The sequence below is a fragment of the Dreissena polymorpha genome, chromosome 5, assembly GCF_020536995.1.
Source record: "Dreissena polymorpha isolate Duluth1 chromosome 5, UMN_Dpol_1.0, whole genome shotgun sequence".
Lineage (NCBI taxonomy): Eukaryota > Metazoa > Mollusca > Bivalvia > Myida > Dreissenidae > Dreissena > Dreissena polymorpha.
In genome coordinates, this window is record NC_068359.1 from 17,302,303 (window position 1) to 17,327,151 (window position 24,849).

The window sequence follows — 24,849 nt, forward strand, 5'->3', positions numbered from 1 at the left end:
ACAGGGTGACAGGTGAGCTAAAAACTGGACAATCTGGTGACAAACTAGACCATCTGGTTGAATTCTCGCCAATGGTTGTACCATTGTGACTCAGGTGAACACTTAAGGTCCAACATGGCTCTCTTTTTTTAATACAAGAGGACCCTGTGGACCCTTTAATGCTCACCTGACAATTGTTGCTCAGTTGCGTAATAAATGACACCCCTTGTTTTGACTTAAGGTGCATAATTCAAACAATTTTTGTAGAAAACCACTATACAGTGTTTAATACCAATAATTACGCCTTATTTTGCTATGTACATTTTTTTTATATATATAAATATTGTGACTATTTGGGGCATGTCCAGTTTTGACCCCAGGTGCATGATTAGAACAAACTTTGTATAGGACCTACATCTGATGTCACATACCAAATATCAAAGCTTATAATGTAACTTACCAAATATAAAGTCTTGGATCCTTGTGGTTTCAGATATAAATTTTAAAGCCATTTTTCTACACAAGTCTATATCAATTATGAGAGAGAGAGAATTCCCCAGAGAGTGACAACTTGAAACCATAAAAGATGATCATACAACTGTGTTGAGGACTACAATTTGATGTTACATACAAATTTTAAATCTCTGGACATTGGAGTTAAGGAGAAGAAATTGTCAACTTATTTTCATAATTAAAGTCCTTATTAACCATTTATTCCCCTGGGCCTGGCCAAGTTTTACCCTTTAGGGTAGTGTTTGAAAAACAAATTAGCTGTTCCTAAAAATGCATTAGAAAGGTTGGAATATTTGTGCATGATTACAACTTTCATTGGTCTTCTACTTTTGTTGATGTGCAAGTGTTTTTATAATGTTTTACATGGTATTATGTTTACAAATGTTATTTATTTTAATTTAGCAAATGTTCTCTTCTCGGAATAATAATAATTCCTAATTTTAAGTACATTCAAGTTGAAGGAATATTACACTAGAGTGAGTTTTTTTAGTAGGAAGAATGATTCATTATAAACAAGACTATTGCCAAGCAATATATGTCCCCTACCGGCTCCACCATTGTCAGAAATTCCATCATTGTCAGAATTGTTTGAATTTTTAATTTGTTGCCATAGCAACCAGAATTTTTGACGTAGGAACAAAATGAAATGATGTGCATAATGTCCATATTGCCATATATCCATGTTTCAAGTTTCATGAAAAAATATTAAGAACTTTTTAAGTTATCGCAGGATCCAGAAAACCACCATTTTCAGCAGTATTTCTAGTCTATGTGTTGCCATAGCAACCAGAATTTTTGACGTAGGAACAAAATGAAATGACTTGCATAATGTCCATATTGCCATCTTACCATGTTTCAAGTTTCATGACAAAATATTAAGAACTTTTAAAGTTATAGCAGGATCCAGAATAGTGTGACTGACTGACAGACAGACTGACAGACAGAGCGCAAACCATAAGTCCCCTTCGGTGAAACCAGTAGGGGACAAAACGTTTGTGAGGATCATGCCCAAGACACTGCCTTGAAAATTTAAAATGAAATACAAATAAAATGTTAAAATGTTGATATTTAAAATGAAACATAATGTGTATTAAGACAAGCTAAAATAATGGAATCCAGCATTAAAGAAAAATGTCATTAAGGGAAATGCCCCCCAGACCCCCCCATCTACATTAACAATTGAAATATTTATTAAAATACTACATTTTCAAAATTAAAATATTTGAGTGGTAAATTTTGATAGATGAACTATGGAAAATTATCTGTTTACACATGATCAAATACTAGAATGGTGCATCTCAATAAAAAACAAGAGCACCGCCTTGCGGGTGCAGACTGCTCATCTATTTTTATTTTTAAAAATGTAGGGACCTATCTCGATTTCAATCACAAAGGATGAAGGGGTGGAGTGGAGAGTGGTGTAAAGAGTGGGGGTGTGATCATTTATTACATTATCTTCCAAAAATGCAAAAAAAGCAAAAAAAAGTAAATTTTTTTTTTGGGGGGGGGGGATTCTTGGGTGGGATGGTTGGACGGTATTTCAAAAATAAAATAATAAAAATAAATATTTGTGTTTTTTAACCATGTTTGAAAAAAACAAGAGATGTGTTTGTCAGAAACACAATGCCCCCTATTGCGCTGCTTTGAAATTATTATTTTATTTTTTTTTTACCTTTGACCTTGAAGGATGACCTTGACCTTGAACTGCCACCACTCAAAATGTGCAGCTTTATGAGAAGGCCGCTTTAAAATATTATTTTTTTTACCTTTGACCTTGAAGGATGACCTTGACCTTGAAGGATGACCTTGAACTTCCACCACTCAAATGTGCAGCTTTATGATAACGCCGCTTTGAAATTATTATAAATTTTTTTACCTTTGACCTTGAAGGATGACCTTGACCTTGAAGAATGAGCTTGACATTCCATCACTCAAAATGTGCAGCTTCATGAGAACGCCGCTTTAAATTTTTTTATATATTTTTTCACCTTTGACCTTGAACGATGACATTGACGGATGACCTTGACCTTGAACTTCCACCACTCAAAATGTGCAGCTTCATGAGAACACTGGTTTAATTTTTTTTATTTATTTTTTCACCTTTGACCTTGAAGTATGACCTTGACCTTGAAGGATGACCTTGAACTTCCACCACTCAAAATGTGCAGCTTTATGAAAACGCCGCTTTAAAATATTATTTTTTTTACCTTTGACCTTGAAGGATGACCTTGACCTTGAAGAATGACCTTGACCTTGAACTTCCACCACTCAAAATGTGCAGCTTCATGAGAACGCCGCTTTGAATTTTTTTATTTATTTTTTTTCACCTTTGACCTTGAAGGATGACCTTGACCTTGAAGGATGATCTTGACCTTGAACTTCCACCACTCAAAATGTGCAGCTTCATGATAACACCGCTTTTAAATTTTTTTTTATTTGACCTTTGACCTTGAAGGATGACCTTGACCTTGAAGGATGACCTTGACCTTGAACCTACACCACTCAAAATGTGCAGCTTCATGATAACGCCTCTTTGATTATTTTTTTTACCTTTGACCTTGAACGATGACCTTGACCTTGAAGAATGACCTTGACCTTAATCTTCCACCACTCAAAATGTGCAGCTTCATGATAATGCCGCTTTGAAATTTTTTATTTGTTTTTTGACCTTTGACCTTGAAGGATGACCTTGAACTTCCACTACTCAAAATGTGCAGCTTCATGAGTACGCCGCTTTGAATTTTTTTTTCTTAACCTTGAAGGATGACCTTGACCTTGAACTTCCACCACTCAAAATGTGCAGCTTCATGAGATACACATGCATGCCAAATATCAAGTTTCTATCTTCAATATTAAAAAAAGTTATGGCCAATGTTAAAGTTTTCGGACGGACAGACGCCATATATTTGACATTTGACCTTGAAGGATGACCTTGACCTTTCACCACTCAAAATGTTTAGCTCCATGAGATACACATGCATGCCAAATATCAAGTTGCTATCTTCATTATTGAAAAAGTTATGGCCAATGTTAAAGTTTTCGGACGGACAGACACCATAAATTTGACATTTGACCTTGAAGGATGACCTTCACCTTTCACCACTCAAAATGTGCAGCTCCATGAGATACACATGCATGCCAAATATCAAGTTGCTATCTTAAAAAGTGAAAAAGTTATGGCCAATGTTAAAGTTTTTTTCGGACTGACAGACAGACTGACTGACATACTGACGGACAGTTCAACTGCTATATGCCACCCTACTGGGGGCATAAAAAAAATTTTTGGGGTGGGGGTGGGGTAAAGTGTGAGGGTGTGGTGGTCATTTATTAGATGATCTTTAATATAACAAAAAATAATGGGGCGGGGGAGGGATGGTTTGGACGGAATCAATTGTGGTATGTCAGGTAAGAGTTCTTTTGTCGTAGTATCAATCGAATCTTATCATAAATAAAGAAGTAATGGCAATTTTAGCAAAATTTAATAATTTGACCTTGACAGTCAAGGTCATTCAAAGGTAAAGGTAAAATTCAACTTGCCAGGTACAGTACCCTCATGATAGCATGAAAGTATTGAAAGTTTAAAAGCAATAGCCTTGATACTTTAGAAGTAAAGTGAATCTGAACACAAAATGTAACCATATATTCAATGTTACTAAGTCAAAAAAGGGCCATAATTCGGTAAAAATGACAACCAGAGTTATGCAACTTGTCCTTTACTGTCCCCTTATGATAGTGTGCGAGCGTTCCGAGAATGAAAGCAATATCTATGATATTTTAGGGGTAAAGAGGACCAAAACACAAAACTTAACCAAATTTTCAAGTATAAAGGGCCCATAATTCCGTCAAAATGCCAGTCAGAGTTACATAACTTTGCCTGCACAGTCCCCTTACGATAGTTAGTAAGTGTTGCAAGTATGAAAGCAATGCCTTTGATACTTTAGGAAAAAAGTGGACCTAAACACAAAACTTAACCAAATTTTCAATTTTCTAAGTATAAAAAGGGCACATAATTCCATCAAAATGCCAGTCAGAGATACATAAGTTTGCCTGCACAGTCCCCTTACGATAGTTAGTAAGTGTTGCAAGTATGAAAGCAATGGCTTTGATACTTTAGGAAAAAAGTGGACCTAAACACAAAACTTAACCAAATTTTCAATTGTCTAAGTATAAAAAGGGCACAAAATTCTGTCAAAATGCCAGTCAGAGTTACATAACTTTGCCTGCACAGTCCCCTCGTGATAGTTAGTAAGTGTTGCAAGTATGAAAGCAATAGCTTTGATAATTAAGGAATAAAATGGACCTAAACACAAAACTTAACCAAAATTTTCAATTTTCTGAGTATAAAAAGGGCACATAATTCTGTCAAAATGCAAGCCAGAATTATCTAACTTTGCCTGCCCAGTCCCCTCATGATAGTAAGTAAGTGTACCAAGTTTGAATGCAATGGCATTGATACTTTATGAGAAAAGTGTACCTAAACGCAAAACTTAACCGGACGCCGACGCCGACGTGATGACAATAGCTCATAATTTAAAAAAAATAAATAGATGAGCTAACAAACTCTGACACCACCCCCACCCCTAAAATTCCGAAAGATTTGCCTCAATTCCAAAATGTGCCTTCTAGTTATAATCTTATAACATTCCTGACTTCTAAATGGTACTTCATACCAAATATGAATGAATCGGGCTTGACCAATTCGGACCAAAATTTTTGCCAAGGTTTTCCCTTTACAAGTCTATGTAAAATAAGCAAAAGAGGGGCATAATTTGGACAAACTTTGTCGCAGACCGTTAGATGACATAACATACATAATGTTTGACATCTGGGCCTTACAGATCTCAGAGGAGATTTTTGAAGTTTTCATTACTAAAACCCATTTTTTTTGGATTTGGCTCAGATGAGCTAAAACCTGAGAATATGAGCAAACCCAATTAAACATTGGTAATTGACTACCATATCAATCTCAAATGGCCATACTGCTTAATAATTCTTACTAATGAAAACAAATCAACTCAAGATAGTTTCAGCCTAAAAGATTCCCCTAAGAATTTTTGTTGTTAAAGAATTATTTTTTCACCTGCACACGCTAATATGGGCCGCACATGCATTTAGCCCAGTTTTCGCACAAACACACACATACACTAGGTTACAGCCAACATCAACTGGAGACAAGAAAGTCACGCACGTCACATGTCTGCGTTCTAGCGGCCTTCTTGTGACACCCAACCTGCACAAGTTTGAGGTTGTCTCTGGTGAACAGCAGCTTGTAGACATGCTCCCAATGGACCTCCTCGTGTTTCTGTTTCACCTTCACCGCCTGAAGCAGGGTGGGAAGGATCTCGCGAGATTTCTCTATGCTGAAATGGATGAAATAGCAGACATGTTTTCTGAATGTCTAAGCATCGTTCTGGTGAAACTGGGCTCATCAGGGACAACACTTATTTTCATCTACGAACAGACTTCCTTTAAACAAAAAAGTACAATAAAGTGTAGAAAGGATCTCACATGATTTTTTGATGCTGAAATGGATCAAATGAGCCTCATTCCGGGACTACTGGGTTAAATGCATGTGCGTAAAGTGTCGTCCCAGATTAGTCTGTACAAGCTGCACATGCTAAAAAGGTACAATACTTTCTGCTCTTATAGAATTGTTTACTTAAAGAAAGTCTATTCTTAATTAAAATCAAGCGCAAACAGAAAGTTATGTCCCTGTTTAGCAGACTGCACATTCTAATCTGAGTCAACACTTTATGCACATACATTAAGCCCACTTGTACCAGCAAGAGGCTCGAATAGCTGACAAGTTTCCTTTATGTTTATAAAACAAGAGCTGTGTTTGTAAAACACAATGCCCCATACTGCGCTTTGAAGCCATATATATATATATTTGACATTTGACCTTGAAGGATGACCTTGACCTTTCACCACTCAAAATAGGCAGCTCCATGAGATACAAATTCATGCCAAATATCAAGTTGCTATCTTCAATATAGCAAAAGTTATGACCAAGGTTAAAGTTTTGGAACAGAATGACAGACAGACAGACCAAAAACAATATAGCCCCGATAATTCGATCAGGGAGCATAAAAAGCAAGAGGGCCAAGATGGTCCTGTATGGCTCACCTGAGTGTAAGACAATGTATCATTTTGTAATAAAATTGTACTTTCTGAGCACATGTTGTATGTCAAAAATGTGTATGCTGGACCTGTTATAGCTTTAATTGATAACAAAACATTTCAATTCCCATAAATTCAATAGAAAGTTATTCATGAACATTTCTCTAAAATAACCGTCAATTAAAAAATGGTTGCTAGTTTTTATACAATCAAATAAGCAAAACTATCAAGACCCTGGCGGTGATATTGGAGGCCTTGTATTAACACATTAACAGAATAAATTAATTTGAAACAAGTGATGTGTTTGTGAAACACTATGTCCCCATATATTTTACCTTTGACCTTGAATGATGACCATGACCTTTAACCACTCACAATGTGCAGCTCCATGAGATACACATGAATGCCAAATATCAAGCTGCTATCTTCAATACTGCATAAGTGTACATTAAATTAGCGATTTTGACCCATATATTTGACCTTTGACCTTGAAGGATGACCTTGACCTTTCACCACTCAAAATGTGCAGCTCTATGAGATACACATGCATGCCAAATATGAAGTTGCTATCTTCAATATCGCAAAAGTTATTGCAAATGTTAAAGTTTGCACAAACAGACACACAAACCAACCAACAGACAGGGCAAAAACAATATGAGCCGCGTTCTGAGAAAACTGGGCATAATGCATATGCGTAGTGTCATCCCAGATTAGCCTGTGCAGTCTGCACAGGCTAATCAGGGACGACACTTTCCGCCTAAACTTGATTTTCGGCAAGGAGGGACTTCCTTGAAACTAAAAATACCATAAAAACGGAAAGTGTCATCCCTGATTAGCCTGTGCGGACTGCACAGGCTAATCTGGGATGACACTTTACGCACATGCATTAAGCCCAGTTTTCTCAGAACAAGACACATATGTCCCCCACTATAGTGGTGGGGGACATAAAAACTAGATTAAGGTTCATCCAATAAACATTTCAGCTTCAAGCATTTTTATTCTAGTCATTGTTCTGCAATATTTTTTATTTATCTATCAACATACAATCAAAACTGCAATGCCACCCTGCAAGACAAATCAAAATTGAGGAACTTCTTAGTATTAAAGACTAAATTTGACATTCACACAGTGGTTTATAAAGGACAAGAAGTCAGAAGATATTTGTAGTTTTCCAGTTTTTTTAAATGGAATACTGACCAGAATAGCTCACCCTTTTACAAATGTTTCGGTGAGATAAATATGTGTAGACAAACAAACTGAAAGCCAATTAATAAAATGTTTTTACAGTCTTTCTATTTGCAATTTCTGCTGAGTACCAAAATATTATAAACCAGACCACCCATGTGTATTCGTTATGATATAAAATGGTTATATAAAGAAAACCTGCATATTGTTCGACTGCAGAACTCTATCAAATACCCAGCAAAATATAATTTGGTAAACAAATTTTTAACAATATGCTACTGCAGTGCTTTACTTTGCTAATGGTTACATTTCACTTAATCATTTTGAATCCATTTGTGATCAAAAGTAGCGCCTATTTCTAAAGAGTTTCTTTTCGTTTTGGGTTTAAAAGCACTTAAGCAATCGCAACCATGCTTTTTGTGATTATTTTATACATCCTATGTATGTCTGCCACAATTTTGTGCATTTCATTGGGGATATATTTGAAAGATGAACAATTGAGGTGCGTTTATTGGAGTATGGGGCTTTTGTCGAAATTTCACTCCCGAAACTCTGTTTTCTGAGGGTGCTTGTCTCTGGGCAAATGTAACTTTCTTAGAAGTGTTGAGACCATTTCATTCTGACTGCATTTATTGAAAGAGGACATATGTATCTTTAAAATAATACCGGTCCTGAATAATTTGATTTATAGAAAATACAAGAACAATTATTTGACAGTTGGCAGTTATATTATGGGACCATATATACAAATGGAATTAGGGTTATTGAACCTAATCAATAATTAACAAATTGTAAGATTTTAGGTGCGTAGCTAAGAGGTTTCGTTAGTTACCGTTCATGTCCGTGCCAGCCGCTAACCAATAATAATTCAATAAACAAGAGGGCCAAGATGGCGCTTGTTCGCTCACCTCAGAGGAGTCGGTTCATTCAATCTTTTCCAAACGTCAAACTTGACCTAGATATTGTCCAGACAAACATCCTTGTCAAGTTTCATCATTATTGAACCAAAACTCTGGTATATGGAGTGATTTTGTTTTTGTAAGATTTGACCTGATGACCTATATTTTGATTTGACCCCCCTTACCAAACATCAAACTTTGCTAACAAAAATAAATATTATGACCAAGATTCATAAAATCTGAACAAAATTGTGACCTCTAGAGTGTTTACAAGGATTTTGTATAATATAATGAAAATTTGGACAATCTAAAGGCAATAATTATGGCATTAAATATGTGATATATACAAAACCAATCTTTTCACCAAGTTTCATGATTATTGGGCAAAAAATGTGACTTCTAGCGTGTTAACAAGCTTTTTTACTATATAAATATGAGAAAACTGCCCCCCCCCGGCAGCCATGTTATTCAACTGACCGGAACCATTTTCAAACTCAACTCTCATATCAAGGAAACAAATGTTCTGACCAAATTTCATGAAAATTGGGCCAAAAATGTGACTTCTAGAGTGTTCACATGTTTTCACTATATACATAAAGAGAAAAATGCCCCACTCAATGGCGGCCATGTTTTTTCACCGATCTGGACCATTTTCAAACTCGTCCGAGAAATCAATAAAACCAAAGTTTTGACCAACTTTCATGATGATTGGGCAAAAATTGTGACTTCTAGAGTGTTTACAAGGTCTCTCTATAGCCAAATAAGGAAAACTGCCCCACCGACTGGCGGCCATGTTTTTCAACGGACCAGAACCACTTTTGAACTCAACCAACATATCATTAAGACAAACATTTTGACAAAGTTACATATAGATTGGGCATGAAATGTGACTTCTACAGTGTTTACAATTTTTTTCTTTTTTTTTGACCTAGTGACCCTAGTTTTTGACCCGGCACGAACCAGTTTCGAACTCGACCGAGATTTCATTGGGACAAAGCTTCTGACCAAGTTTCATGAAGATGGGACAATACATGTGGCCTCTAGAGTGTTTACAAACAAACATGGACGGACGACGGTCAAAGACGGTCACAAAAGCTCACCTGAGCAATCAGGTGAGCTAAAAAGAAGACCCTGAGGCTCAAATCCAGTTTTCCAGAATAATCCCGACAATTGACATCCCTGCATACTACTATATTGTACAACTTACAATTACGTTTTTGACAGGTGTAAATCTTCATGTACAGTTTTTATAGCATATATTATATATCATCTCAATATGTATTATTGACTTCAGTCAAGTTTTAATATCATACAATTTTTTTTCACAGCAAATATTTTTTAAATTTATTATTTTAGATCATGTTTGTTTCATTACTGGTGATCGCTAGACAAAGAAGTTAACCCTTTCCCACTCATTTCCAAAGTGACATATGGCTATATGCAATAGCATAAAACCAGAAGAGCCTAGAAGGCTACTCGCAGTATGTTCAGGTTGTGTGCTGTTTGCTGCTCATCAGTATCTTAGGCTAGGAAACTAAGACTTTAAAGTTTGAATCTTGTTAAAAGTCTTACATTTCACTTGTTTTTCTAAGGGACCATAAACATTTCAAAATGTGTATCTATACAGTAAAAGGGTTAACTTTTTTAATGAAAATAAATTGGTCATTGTTGGTGATTGCTAGAGAAAATATTTAACCCTTTCTCACTCAGAAGCAAGGTGAAAATGGCTATGTGCAAACAGCATAAAAACAGAACAGCCTGCGAGTAATTTGCAGTCTGTTCAGGCTTTATGCTGTTTGCTGCTCATCAGCATTTAAGGGGTCAAGAAAGGAAGCCTTTAAAACTTACTAAGGGACTACAAAGGCGTCAAAATACGTATCTAAGTGGTAAAGGGGTTAATACTCGAAAAAGATAACACAAAGAGACATCACTACATACACATGGTCCAGGTTCCACAGCCCAAACAGCTGCCTGTACCCTCGCGATGCGTACGGGTTGATTGTGTGAAAGCTGTCACAGCGCTCGCTGTCAAACGGTCCCTGGCACTGAAACCAGCCTTGCTTGTCGCAGATGCGCTCTGCCGGCCGGGCGGTACGGTCAAAATATCCCCCGTGAAAGTCGTTCTTTTTTAGCCGATTTGACATCTGGTCGAGGCATTCTGTGAGAATCTCTTTCGTTTCTGGATCCTTTACCTCCTTCTCAATTTGTTCCTTAGCCTGTGATAAAAGTGGAAAATTACAATATCAAATGTCACTGGCTATTACCGTAACAAAATACTGTTAAATTAGTTATATTCGACACCTTGACAATTTCTGGTTGTGTTCGAAATATAACTGTTTAATGGACATGTTAACTTGTTGATTTCTGATTTTGGAAAAAAAAAGAAGAAATTTGCGTTGGTAATTCTCCTAATTGTTAATGCTAAATATGCGAATTGGGCAATCCATGAAAACAAGGAAAATTCATGTCCTACGAATAATAATGAGTTTACAGTATATTTTACTGAAACCGATTTAGTTTATCTATTTTGTCACTAAGAGTTGATGCCATACTTTCCATTGAAATATGACCATGCAAGATGAACATTTTAAATAGTGGCTAATACATTTCTTCCCTGTTATATGACACTGACAATCTGTATATCTGTATTCTAAGCACAGTTGCGTCCAAGACAGAATAAGGTAATTTTAATACATTTATAAGCATTTTATCATGATATATATTATATTCCAATATAAATAAAAATAATTCTTACACTGATATTTTATAACTTCATAAAATTCCCAAAAGCACCCAATAGTGTTTATTTTCAACCTTTTTATTGTTCCATTTCAAGCGATAACTATGCAAAAGAATTGCTTGTTATCTACTACGGCTCATATACTAAAGAATAGAAAGAAGAAATCATTTTTGGATGGTATAATTAGAATTTCATATCCCTCCCCAACTTTTAATTATTTGTGGACAGATTTTTATGAGACTTAAAATTCTTGTAGATTTTATGCAGAGATAGGTATTAACAGTTTATTACAAGTGTTGATTTTGTTGGCGGATTTGTGGCTAAAATTCTTATCTCAAGAAGTATATATATCTCCCAAATAACTGCCCCAAATTGCCCCAAAATCCCAATGTCCAAAATTATTTTTATTCTAAAACACTGATAACACGTTAACAATTTGTTATCATTTAAATGTACAACTGCTTAATCAATCCGTGAAGCCATAAAGGTAATAAAACCACAATTAAATATACTTACAAAATTAATTAGTGGAGTGTACATGTAGATAGACATAATTAATAACCAAAGCACCATCAAAACATATCACCAGAGCATATAACTTTATATTGGAGAGATAACACTAATAAAAAAAACTTACCGAGTTAAAGTAGCTACGAATGCGTGTTTGTGCATTGTTCCGCATCACCTCTTGCTTTGTCTTGTACTTTTTGTTCAAACCTGCTCAGTAAAGAATATAAAATGTTTACAATTGACACTATACAGTTTTCCTCAGACTTGACAACAGGATACAGGCTTTCAATATTGCTTATATCATGAACAGAGCTCAAAATCAGCCTTGTTCTGGGAAAACTGGGCTTAAAGCATGTGTGTGAAGTGTCAACCCTGATTGGTCTGCACATTTTGCACAGGCTAATCAGGGACGATACCTTCTGCATTAACTGGATTTTAATTTAAAAGGACTTCCTTTAACTTAATCATCAAAATACCATAAACTCAGAAATTGTCGTCCCTGTTAAGCCTGTGTGGACTGCACAGACTAATTTGGGACGACTATTTACACAAATGCCTTTAGCCCAGTTCTCATGAACGAAGATCAAATGAAGAATGAAGTCAATAGAAGTGGTTCATTGTAAATCTACCACATAAAAGTGTGACATTTAAATATAAGGCTTTTGCCTACCAAAGTCACAAGTGTGTATGTTTTTTGATATTTGATAAATTAAATTTATCACATTCTGCACTTAATTGTGCAAAGTAAAATTGAGATTTTTTGAGTTGAGGCAAATGAAGTTTAACTAACAAGATGCTCATTTGCTTGAACAATCTTTGCCCTGGACCTGTAGTCACAAACGTCCTTAGCGGAAACTTTAGATTATTTATTATCTGCATAAACTTTCCGCCTAATTCAAGATAACGTTTTTTTACTGAAATTTGTTCACGTCAACATTGCTTAATGATTAACAAGTCTTCTATTCAAAAGCAAGAAACATTGCATTTCTTACAAAACATGTTGATCTTGAATTTTCCCTTTTGTGCAAAAGTAAATATTTGAGCCTCTATCTGGGTAAAGAGGACTGAATACATGTGTGTTAAGTGATGTCCCAGATTAGCCTGTGCAGTACACACAATCTAATCAGGGACGACAAATTCTGCCGGAACTGGATTAGTGATTTAAAATATGAGACTTCCATTCACCAAAGAATACCATTAAAGCGGAAAGTGTCGACCCTGAATTGTCTCTGCAGACTTCACAGGCTAATGCACAACTACACTATACGCCAATTCATTTAGCCCAGTTACCCAGATCGAGGCTTATATGTTTAACACAAGTTATTTTTGCCAAAATATTTAGAACGTCCTCTCTTTAAAAGCAGGAACAGAAGCATTTCTTATTTTAATTAAATTGTCCCTTTCATGCATATTAATAAACGATTTCCTTTACGTGTTTGTTGTATGACAACTTTGACTTTAAAACCAGTCTTCATTCTCTTATCTGTACTAAAATGAGCTTAATGCATGTGAAGACTGCAAAGTCTAATCTGGATGGACACTTTACGCACATGCATACAACCCTGTATTCCAGAAGCCAGGCTCAAATCTTAACTTAATTTGCAAGGAAAGGCAATTTTAAGATAAAAGTTTGTATAAGAAATGCAATGTTTTCTGCTTTTTAACCCTTTCTCACTCAGATGCAAAGTGAAAATTGCTATGTGCAAACAACATAAAACCAGAACAGCCTGTGAGTGACTCGCAATCTGTTCAGGTTTTATGCTGTTTGCTGCTCACCAGTATCTAAGGGTTGGAAATGAAGCCTTTAAAACTTGAATCTAGTAAGAAAGGTCTTCAATAAAGAATAAATTTTCTAAGAGACTAAAAACACATCAAAATATGGATTTAAGTGGGAAAGGGTTAACAGACATATGTGTCTTGTTCTGTGAAAGCTGGTCATAATGCATGTGCGTAAAGTGTCGTCCCAGATTAGCCTGTGCAGTCCACACAGGCTAATCAGGGACGACACTTTCCGCATAAACTTGATTTTCGGTAAGGAGGGACTTTCTTGAAACTAAAAATACCATTAAAGCTGAAAGTGTCGTTCCTGATTAGCCTGTGCGGACTGCACAGGCTAATCTGGGACGACACTTTACGCACATGAATTAAGCCCAGTTTTCTCAGAACAAGACACATATTCATAATTTTAGCGAAAGTGAAGATCATTAAGCCACATTCCCTCAGAGTGAGGCTCGAAATTTTCTTCAGAAGCATTTGGAATGGTGACCCTGACCTTCAAACCAGTCCTCATCCTCATATCTGTACTCGGCGTTAGGGTCTGTCTGCAGCATCTCCAGATACTGAGAGATGATGTGCACCTGAAAACGGTAAATAGAAACCCCTACGATTAATGGTCTGAAAAGAAGCTGAAATGTAATGAAATTCATAATGAAATGAAATCTCAGCAGTTATTCAATTCACACATTTATCAAACATTTCATAAAAGTTCATGGGAAACAGTGGAGTCTCTCTGTTATACTAATTTACATTGACACATTCGACTTTTAGCAGCCATTTACTTTGCCCAAATGGGCAAAGTACCGGTACTTTACCAATTGGGAAAAATTGTTAAACCCCCCTGAAATTTGGGAAAATTCTTGCAGAAATCATCAGATTGGGAATTATGGGTCTTTTAAATTGCTTGGTATAAACTGCCCCTCAAAAAATAAATATTAATTTACATTAATTTTGGCTTGAAATGTTCAGTTTCAGTGCTCATATTATTTGTTTGCTTGCAGATAATGCACTTTAGGAATGAAATTAACAAAATTTTCCTTTCTTTTTTCAACTGTATTTCGTAGTTTTTCCTTAATTGGGAAAGTACCTTTTATGTGTACTTTATAAAGAAGGAAAACAATCGCTGAGTATTTCGTAGTTTTTCCTTAATTGGGAAAGTACCTTTTATGTGTACTTTATAAAGAGGAAAACAATCGCTGAGTGTTTTTGAATTTTATTTGTATAGCTTTGGCATGTATTATTTCAAAATGACTGCTTGTTCTGTATTTTCTTAGTATTTCAGTGATGTTTGTATGTAAATGTACTAAACATTTTTGCACATAGTGTATTCAAATAAAAACAAGAAACCGTTGGAGACGGGTGATGCTCCCCAAAGTTTTTTTTTGTCACAATATTGCACTATATATTCAGATAAAAGGAAACTTCTTGAGGGCACAGTAGTTGGTGGGACAAGATTTTTTTATAGAAAATTTCAAAGGGCCATAACTCTGTGAAAAATCGTCAGAACCCGCTGATAATATGTACATCTCCTCTTGGTAGTGAAGCTTCCCATAAAGTTTCATTGAATTCCAGTCATTAGTTGCTGAGAAATAGCCCGGACAAGAATTGCACTATATGTACAGTAAATGGAAAATTTCAAAGGGCCATAACTCTGTGAAAAATCATCCGACCAGAACCCGCTGATAATATGCACATCTCCTCTTGGTAGTGAAGCTTCCCATAAAGTTTCATTGAATTCCCATCATTAGTTGCTGAGAAATAGCCCAGACAAAAATTGTGCACAGACGGACACACAAACAGACAAAGCAGCGACTATATTCTCCCCCCAAAATTTTATGGGGGAGCATAAAAATCCAAAAAATAAATATACATGTAATGTGCACCTTCTCCGGGGATCCCTCTCCCACCAGCAGCTCTCTAATCTCACTGGCTATCTCTGCCTTCCTGGACACGTTGTACAGCTTGCTGAGTGCGTCGTGGATCAGCGCACCCGCTGAAAGGGGTTAGGGATGGATGGAGTGACAATTTTTGTTCTAAGGTTACTTGTGTTATAATGGAGTCATTGGCTGCTTCAGGATTCCAAAGTTCCCATTATGGCCTTAAACCCTTTCAGTGAGGGAACCGAATTTTAAAGGCCTTTGCAAACAGTTTGGATCCAGATGAGACGCCACAGAACGTGGCGTCTCATCAGGATCCAAACTGTTTGCTTTTCTGATAGTATTCTTTGAAAAAAAATCGAAGAAAATGCTAATTTTAGAAATTCAGCAGAAGACATTTTAGCAGACGACAAATTTCCCAGCATGCAAAGGGATAAATGCTTTGCAGAGCCACGCTCTGGAGAAATGGGCTTCAGGCATGTGCGTAAATTGTTGGCACAGAAAAGCCTTCTCAGTCCCTACAGGCTCATCAGAGACGACAATCTCAACTATTATGAAAATTTTTGTTAGAAGGAAGTTTCTTCTAAACAAAAAATCAAGCAGAACATGTGATCCCTGATAACCCTTTGTGGACAAAGCATTAAGCCCTATTTTGCCAGAGTGTGACTCAAATATTTTGCAGCCTTGTTTTGAAGAAGTGTTTTAACATTCTTTTAGAAAATTCAAAGAATTCCATTTTATTGAGATCAATCATTGAAACTGATCAAGGTGATAAGGATTTTGCAACTGTCTATAAAGACATCAATAGTTGGTTCAAATGAACTCAATCAGAGTCTCAAGAAGCTTAACCCTTTCAGGGTTTTTTTTTACTAAGAAAGTGACGCCGATATTCGGCGTCTTCCCCTACCAGAATTTTTCCCCTAAAAATACCATTTCCCCTCCAAAAATATAATTTTTCACCAAAATATAATATTTTACCCTCAAAGAAATGTTTTTTTTCTTTTGGGAAGTCGACACTTATCCAATTTGTACCATGTACAACGATTTCGCTCTCTCTCTCTCTCTCTCCCGACAAACACTCAAATCTGGGAATCCCAGTGATTCTATATATAGCTCTTAAATTACGTCATGGAAACCGGGCAACCAATCGTATTAATCATGTGACTATTTTACTGGATTCCGGTCTTGCGCCAGAAGGGTGTTTCGTCAATCAATTACCGGAAACCAGTCGAATTTTCATCCGGGTTATGTGAAAGCCAAGATATAAACGTTAAAACAGAAAAAAGTATCGCAATTGGCGTTCATACACAGACACAATAAAACGTTCGGGCTCGTAAAATATTAATTGCGTTGACGCATTTTTTAAGAATGAATCATCAAAAACCGTTGAAACCCAGCAGGATTCGGAGGTACATGTAATCAACATCGATTAATACTGTCGGATTATTGTGAAAGTGAAAGTAGACAATCGGCAGCTGCCGCACCTTTCCCTTCCAATACTGTAGCAGATCTAGATCGTCAACCCATTCATCATGAAATTGAAATCACAATATTGACATCGTTCCCCGGCCCAAGTTGAAAACATTTCCCATTATTAGATCTACCCCTGCAACTTTATTTAGGACTTTGACTTTAATATCATACTTGTTAATGTGTTAAAGAACAAAAAGGTCAGAGACATGCCTCTTTTTCTAAAAAAAACCCTGAAGTCTGTAGGTGAGTTTTAGACATTGAAATGAACAGTTTTTATTTTTTCCCCAAATATGTCTCTTTCGCGCTCGATTTTCCCCTTTTACCCAGCGTCCAGCGTCTTCCCCTTTTTCTAAAAAAAACCCCTGCCTTTGCATGCTGGGAAATTTGTCATCTGCTTAAATGTCGTCTGCTGAATTTCTAAAATTAGCATTTTTTTCATTTTTTTTAAAGAATACTATCAGAATAGCAAACAGTTTGGATCCTGATGAGACGCCACGTTCTGTGGCGTCTCATCTGGATCCAAACTGTTTGCAAAGGCCTTTAAAATTCGGTTCCCGCACTGAAAGGGTTAAGGATTGGAAGGTTGAGTCTTTATATGTAATCAAGCTAAAACAAGAGATTGTCAAGCAATATGGTCCCCTACCGGGGAAAGTCCACCATTGTCAGTAATTTTTATTTTATTTTTTACATTTGTTGCCATAGCAACCACAATTTTTGACGTAGGAACAAAATGAATTGACGTGCATAATCTCCATATTGCCATCTGTCCATGTTTTAAGTTTCATGAAAAAATATGAAGAACTTTTTAAGTTATCGCAGAATCCAGAAAAGTGTGACGGACTGACAGACTGACTGACAGAGCGCAAACCATAAGACCCCTCCAGTTTTACCGGTAGGAGACAATAAATAGGTTTAAACTTAATTGATCGAGCTTTTTCATTCTCTTGCATAACGCAACTTTCATTTTGAATTTGTTGGAACTTTAATGCTGCAAGTTTGACACAAATTGAGAGCATGATTCGTCCAAATTTCATAAATGCAAGCGCTGTTCTGTGAAATCTGTGCTTAATGTATCTCAGATGTGCTTGTGCAGTCCACACAGGCTAATGAGGGACGGCCCTTTCTGCCTTAGCTGGATTCTTGTTAACAAGTGACTTCCTTCATATAAACAAGAAACCCTCGGAGACGGGTGATGATCCCCAAAAGTTTTTTGTCACAATATTGCACTATATATTCAGATAAAAGGAAATGTCTTGAGGGCACAGTAGTTGGGGGGACAAGATTTTTTTATAGAAAATTTCAAAGGGCCATAACTCTGTGAAAAATCATCGGACCAGAACCAGCTGATAATATGCACATCTCCTCTTGGTAGTGAAGCTTCCCATAAAGTTTCATTGAATTCCAGTCATTAGTTGCTGAGAAATAGCTTGGACAAAATTGTTCACAGACAGACACACTGACGGACAGACGAAGCGGCGACTATATGCTCCCCCCCCAAAAAAAAATTTAGGGGAGCATACAAATTCTGTAAAAGCGTAGTGTCATCCATGATGAGCACCTGCAGACTGGACAATACTTTACTCACATACATTAAGTTCAGGTGTCCCAGAAAAAAGCTCAAACGCAAGCAATGCTTACCTCCACCCCATTTCTCGCCCTCTCTGAGGAAGACAAGGACTGTCTGGGCAGGCAGTTTCTGGAAGAATGTGTTGCTGTCCACCAGTGTGCCATCATCTTCCAGAACGATAGTCACTGTCTCCGGGTCTAACTGCAGTGGAACATTATCAATTGAGCCTCATTACGGGCAGCGCTCCAGCTAGGTCTAAATGGTAGGGCGTCCCGCCTTGCCATTGCAAAGCCCAGTCCTGACCTTCCGAGGCCCTGCCATGCCTTATCTCCTATTACAACTAATAATTGTAATAAAAATACGGTATTTTAAAACTTTTCTTTTTTCGTCCATCGCGGTTGACAGTCCCTTTAAGGGTTGTTAAACCTCCATTAGTTCATACATAAATGTAAATGCATCGATTTAAAAAGTATATTCATACCTGTAGCTTCTCGCAGCCCTTCACAAGAAGATCGTTAAAAGTTTTCGCTGTCACACCCACGCGCCGTTCCCGTTTAACGTCTTGAACCTTATATGCCCTCATGCCCCCATTAAATAGAGACAGGAATCTGGTGAACATGCTATGATCAGAAAAATATATTGTCTTTTACTTCCATGTAAACAAAAATCTCCCGCGGAACAAAGGAACATAACAAAAGCTTTCCAATTTCGTCGTAAACTGTGCCTTAATTATTTCAATAGGCTACACGTCACTAATACAACTCATATATTATCTCGCTCTTTTACACTGCGGTTCATCATCATCATCATCATCATCATCATCATCATCATCATCATCATCATCATCATCATCATCATCACCATCCGGTGTAAGAGTTGAAATCCATATTGGAATATCGGAAACCCTGTGTAAAGGCTCTGTGCTTACCCGATAAAAAAGTTATGAAGTGAAGTACTGGTTAAAACTATTTACAAGGTGACAATTAGCTAGTGGCAGGAAGACAGGGCTCCCAGGCTGGCTTGGAACGCCTCTATCGTTGTGCAGTCGGTGGTCCGGGTTGGGAGGCGGTTCCAATCGCTAATTGTGCGTGGGAAGAAGGAGGCCCTGTAGCTGGTGGATGATTCCAATTTCTGACTGAAGCGGTGTGAGCCCCTGGTTCTTCTGTCTGAAAGATGGAGTGCTTCTGTTGCTCCAGAGACTTCAACCGGGTGGTGATGGATTCTAAAGAGCATTGACAGTCTCGCTAGGTAGCGTCGATGTTGGAGTGACTGTTGCAGTGACTAACAGCCCAGGTCTTGCACCATCTTTGTGACGCATCCTGGCGTACGGTCAGTGTAGGCAGAATTCACAAATCTCGCACCTGTTCGAGTTTGTGTAGGCCTTGGCTTGAGGTTTGGGATCCCATACTGTGGATGAATACTCAAGTGTAGGTCTAACCAAAGCTGTGTATGTAATGCTCTTGACCTCTTTGCTGCAATCGCCAAGGTTGCGTCGAATATTCCTTACATTCACGAATTTTGAGGCACGAACGACAACTCTGCTTGGAGAATGATATTATCTGTCAAAGCCCAAGTTCTAAAAACAAAATAAATTAAGACAAAATATACTAACTGTATCCCACTTTTACAGCGAATTCGGTTGATTAAAGCCCCGTTGATTAAATTTCTGATATAATCCACGGCACGTGGCCAAGGCTCGTGCTTTTTGTTTTGTAAGCCTCGCATGATAAACCTGATCTATAATCAACACTAACCTATTATTCTCTATATATACACTTGTGTTCTCATGTACTTTAAATCAAATAGTTATGCTATAATTGTTTTAAAATGTTTGAAAAACAATTTTATTGTAATATTGAATATAGCTCAATTGAAATATAATTTGTAAGGTCACCATTTTGGAAAATTAAAAGTCATTTTTCAACTCCATCAGATACAGTACAAAGTGTTACCAGTTCGTGCACTTAAGAATATTTAATAATGTTAGTTTTCTGAATTTAACCGTAATGTTTGGAAACGCTTACAGCCGTACGTAACAGGGCCTTAAACAGGAAAATTTGACAGGGGGGGAGAGGCAAACGGGGAGGGTGCGGGAGGGGTTGCCCCTCCCTAATAGATTTTTTTTCATTAAGCATAGTTGCAATAATACAACTCCCAGCTATATTGACCCTCCGGGTCGCTGTACGTATGTACTCATAAAAGCTCAGAGCATTCAAGAAGAACTACATTAGGCACCGTTCAAGGTGAATTTTAATGCGCATAAAGTGAATCAGCATCTTTCTGAAGTCTAAAGCTTTAACCATTGGTGTGAAATTCATACACATGTTTAAAGCTTTAGATTTCAGAAATGTACGATGTTTTATGAAGAAGGAAAAGAAACCATTGAAAATAAAAAAACCTTTATTTAGAAATGTAACATAAAGTATAACTCTAGAGGAGGTTTGATTTCAAAGAGAAAATACTATTATGGTTATATGTCAGTAACTGGCATATAGCCTAATAGTATTTACTCTTTGAATTCAAACCTCCTCAAAAGTTTCAAAGTAAATTCATAATAAAATGTTTATTATCTACAACACAGTTTTCACAGAAATGTATCATAAACTAAGTATGACTCAATAGAAGGTTTGAATTCAAAGATAAAGTACTATTATGGTTATATGACAGATAGATGAAGCATTGAGCACAGCGGGTAATTGACAGATCGGGGATGTCTGTACAAGGTGATAAGAAAACATTGCCTAGGGGTTTATCTCCACCGTTGAGTAAATTAGCGCTAATACCCCTGTGTATCCGGGGCAATAAAACACATCTGCGCATTTGTATTGCGGGGAAGTGTACTGTGGACCCTTTCATGTGAGAAAAATTTGCAGTAGGCCCAGTATTAAAAAAAATCATAACTCGACAGCCAGCTGGGGGGGGGGGGGCGGGGCTGGCCCCTGGGCCGAGTACCTGGGTACGGGCCTGCGTAAAAGCAAGGACCTATCGATATATCATTTATATGTATATTAATAGGTCTTTGTATAGTGATAGGTCTTTGGTAAAAGGATTGTGGATGGGGTTATTGTTTATTAATGGCTGTATTTGAACCCAAAACTAAGTGGATCAAAACAATGTATCAGCCGCCGAACTAGCTGTTCCGTTCGTGCTGGAAGCCGGGATCGCGCTGCTTTTAAAAGAATCTTTCATATTTCGCCGACCAATCAGACTGTACATATCTGCCATGAATATTACATACATGGACAAGTCAAATCGCAGCATACCTTCCAACAATCTTAAAAAATCGCCGTATTGAATTTCTCAGCGAGAAAGCGTTCTTATTCTTTGCCAGCGGTTTGAATTACTTATTTTGCTGTTATGTTATTGAAACGGGTGTGGATTTAAATCATTGACCCCCACGGGTTCCCCATCCAGAGAAGCATTTAAGGCGAGCTATCCAAAGTGCGAAGAAGAATTATTCCACCAGAAATCCTTGTGCCCATATTGCGCCATATCAACCAGTCACAAATTCCACAGAGGTCCGTCTAAAATGCGTATATGACTCATATCCGCGGATATGAACGAAAAGTGCGAATATGAACGAATATAGGCAATATTTATGCGTTTTGTGCAGTTTTCTTTATATAAACAAATTACTGTTAAATGAAAAATTCTCAATATGTGATAAATCTGTTAACATTGCCTCAAAAAAGAGCACCCTAAAAGCGGTGCTCCGACTGGTCTTTCATATTCGCGGATATGAATTTGGAGTTACTGAAATTAAAATGCTAATGAAAAACACGTGAAAATGTATTCGATCGTAACACAACGCATGAACGGTGTGTATTTTTGTTCATACAACGATTTTCATATAAACAAAATAAAGGAAAATACATTTAAAAAGTCGTTATCTTGTTCATATCCGCACTTTTCAGTCATATCCGCGGATATGAGTCATATACGCAATTTAGTCGAACCCCAAATTCCATTTTAAAGTTGTCTTTGGTACGCTTTAGGGCCTTTTTGGTAAGGCCTTTTTGGTATTCGGCCTTTTTGGTATGCGGCCTTTTTGGTTTTCGGTGTTTCTGGACTTAAACCATGTTGTGTACATAGTTGGTTTTAACCTATTTTCTTTCTGGTACATTGACAAGGTTGTCGGCTCTTTCGGCCCCGTTTTTTCAGGCTCTTTCGGCTCCAATTTCAGGCTCTTTCGGCCCAGGTACCAGTAGTGCGTTCAGTTACAGCGAACGTTCGCCAATGATGGTTCGTTTGCGATTCGGTCTTATTGAACGATAAGTTCGGCGCGAACGTTTCAAGATGGCGGCTCCCAGAAAATTGATTGCGATGTTGATGGCGGAAATCGCTAATAACACAGAAAGTACTTATCTAACAGATATTTCAAAAATAATAAAACATATAATAATTTGATTATAATTATAAGTGGTGTGGATGCGATAGTGTTATGTTTCATTAGCGATCAAAATTTAGTGTAAGAGGTGCATTGAATCAGTTATAAAACAAAGCCCTAAAATAGCGCAATACATTACAATCTTCAAATGTAGTTGTAATTTTCTTTTACATTGAATGAATTTTCGTTTCGTTTACATTTAATGAAAATATTAATAAATTTTAGCATTCAAATGGAAAAAAAACACCTGCATATTTTGCGAATTGAACTGTCTTTGAATGCACATCTATATTGAAAACTCTTTTGTAGTGATAATGAGGGATACAAATCTGGCATTTTATTATACCATAATCTATACATTTATTTTACCCAAGTATTTTATATCCGTATTATGATCAAACGCGATTGCTTGTTTTCACGATGATGTTTCGAACACTGCAAAAACGCACGATCTTTACACGTTATTACATCGGAGTTTACATTTGCAGGTACCCGTTAAATACGATAATTGTGTAGCAGTAAATTTTTACAATATTTTAAATGTATTTCATTATAAAACACTTAAGTGTTATGTTTAAACTGGTTAATATACATACTTAATAGTTCCTGTTAATCCATTTCGGACAAATGTACGCCTATTTTTTAAATATGTTCAAATGTTTTATTAAAGCAACTGTTAAGTGTTTGGCTTAATATGCCAAGAGATGACACGGAGGTATCATAAATTGTGTTTAATGACCAGACACATGTGGTTAATGACCCCATACTGAGTCATACAAATATAGGTCCCTGGGTTTATGACACCCTGTTTTCTTAGTAATTGTCTGGACGGTATCCGATCATATCGAGATAATCGGTTTGTGATGAAGGGGCAATTAAACAATGGGTGGTTAAACATGCTGAAATAAGGAGTGTCAAAATAAGTGTGAACAATTAAATAAAAACATTTACATGTATCAAGAGGATTTAGTTTATCTGCAACAAGGTAAGTTTTTACGGACATATAGGTTCAAATAGTTTCTTTATGTTGATTACATAAAATCAATCAATTTGTTGTTTGTTTTCGTCCTTATTTGTGTTCATTCATTGGATTCTATTTAATCTGAAAGAATTTCAATTGCTGAGTATTTTGTTGTTCTTAAAAAGGGTCGCGAATATGATTGAAATCTTATCACGATGCGGATCATCAAACGCAAACAAAAGCAGAATGGCCGCAGTGTTGACGGCCAAAATTTGAGGCTGCGCAAACGCGACGTCATTATCGGAATCCCCAAAACCTCCTATACACTTTGTTTATTGTTCAATTCATTTTTGTACTACAAAAAAAGGAAACAATATCGAAGTTACACTGAACAAATACAACATATTTATTTGTCCGCCATCTTGGTTTCGCTAGCGAACTATAGCGAACTACCTCCCAAGAGGGTTCGCTTCGGTTCGCGAACGTTCGCGGCGAACCGAGCGTTCAGTAGCGAACGTTCGCGACCGTTCGCGAACTATAGCGAACGTTCGCTGTAACTGAACGCACTACAGGTCACACAACCCCAAACCGGAACTCCTGTTTTTATGGTTACACTGTTTTTAGGGTTACATGCAGTCAGTTTGATACTTAGCACACATTGTTCAGTGCATGCTGCATATGATTTGTAAAATACATTGCAAATGGAATGGTTTGGTATCAATTTGAAGGTATATTTGTTAGCTATAATAAAAAAAAAACATTTTTGTGCTCTACTTTTTCTGTTGATGGTTTCCCGCTTCGAAAGTAGGTCATACTATTTGAGCCCAAAATGGTCTCCTGCACAGCTGTCGAAACCGGTGTG

General features: G+C 36.9%; 1 protein-coding gene across 1 annotated transcript; it reads right to left on the reverse strand.

Annotated features, from left to right (window-relative positions):
• Positions 1-315: 315 nt before the first annotated feature.
• On the reverse strand, positions 316-19,588 carry LOC127882420 (DNA fragmentation factor subunit beta-like). Its single transcript, XM_052431051.1, has 8 exons — positions 19,568-19,588; positions 19,121-19,259; positions 18,711-18,840; positions 15,606-15,715; positions 14,219-14,303; positions 12,074-12,153; positions 10,635-10,912; positions 316-5,852 (listed from the first exon to the last, which is right to left on the reverse strand). Exons 2-8 carry the CDS (start codon positions 19,256-19,258, stop codon positions 5,654-5,656), a joined length of 1,020 nt encoding a protein of 339 aa, XP_052287011.1. The 5' UTR covers position 19,259; positions 19,568-19,588; the 3' UTR covers positions 316-5,653.
• Between the last annotated feature and the right edge of the window lie 5,261 nt (positions 19,589-24,849).

Excerpts from the sequence above, each read along its gene's own strand:
- LOC127882420 (XM_052431051.1), bottom strand. The coding sequence starts at position 19,258 with ATGTTCACCAGATTCCTGTCTCTATTTAATGGGGGCATGAGGGCATAT. Across the intron at positions 12,154-14,218 it reads GGATGAGGACTGGTTTGAAG|GTTTGAACAAAAAGTACAAG; the intron begins GTCAGGGTCACC and ends TTTACTGAGCAG. Across the intron at positions 5,853-10,634 it reads CTGTGGAACCTGGACCATGT|CATAGAGAAATCTCGCGAGA; the intron begins GTATGTAGTGAT and ends CATCCATTTCAG.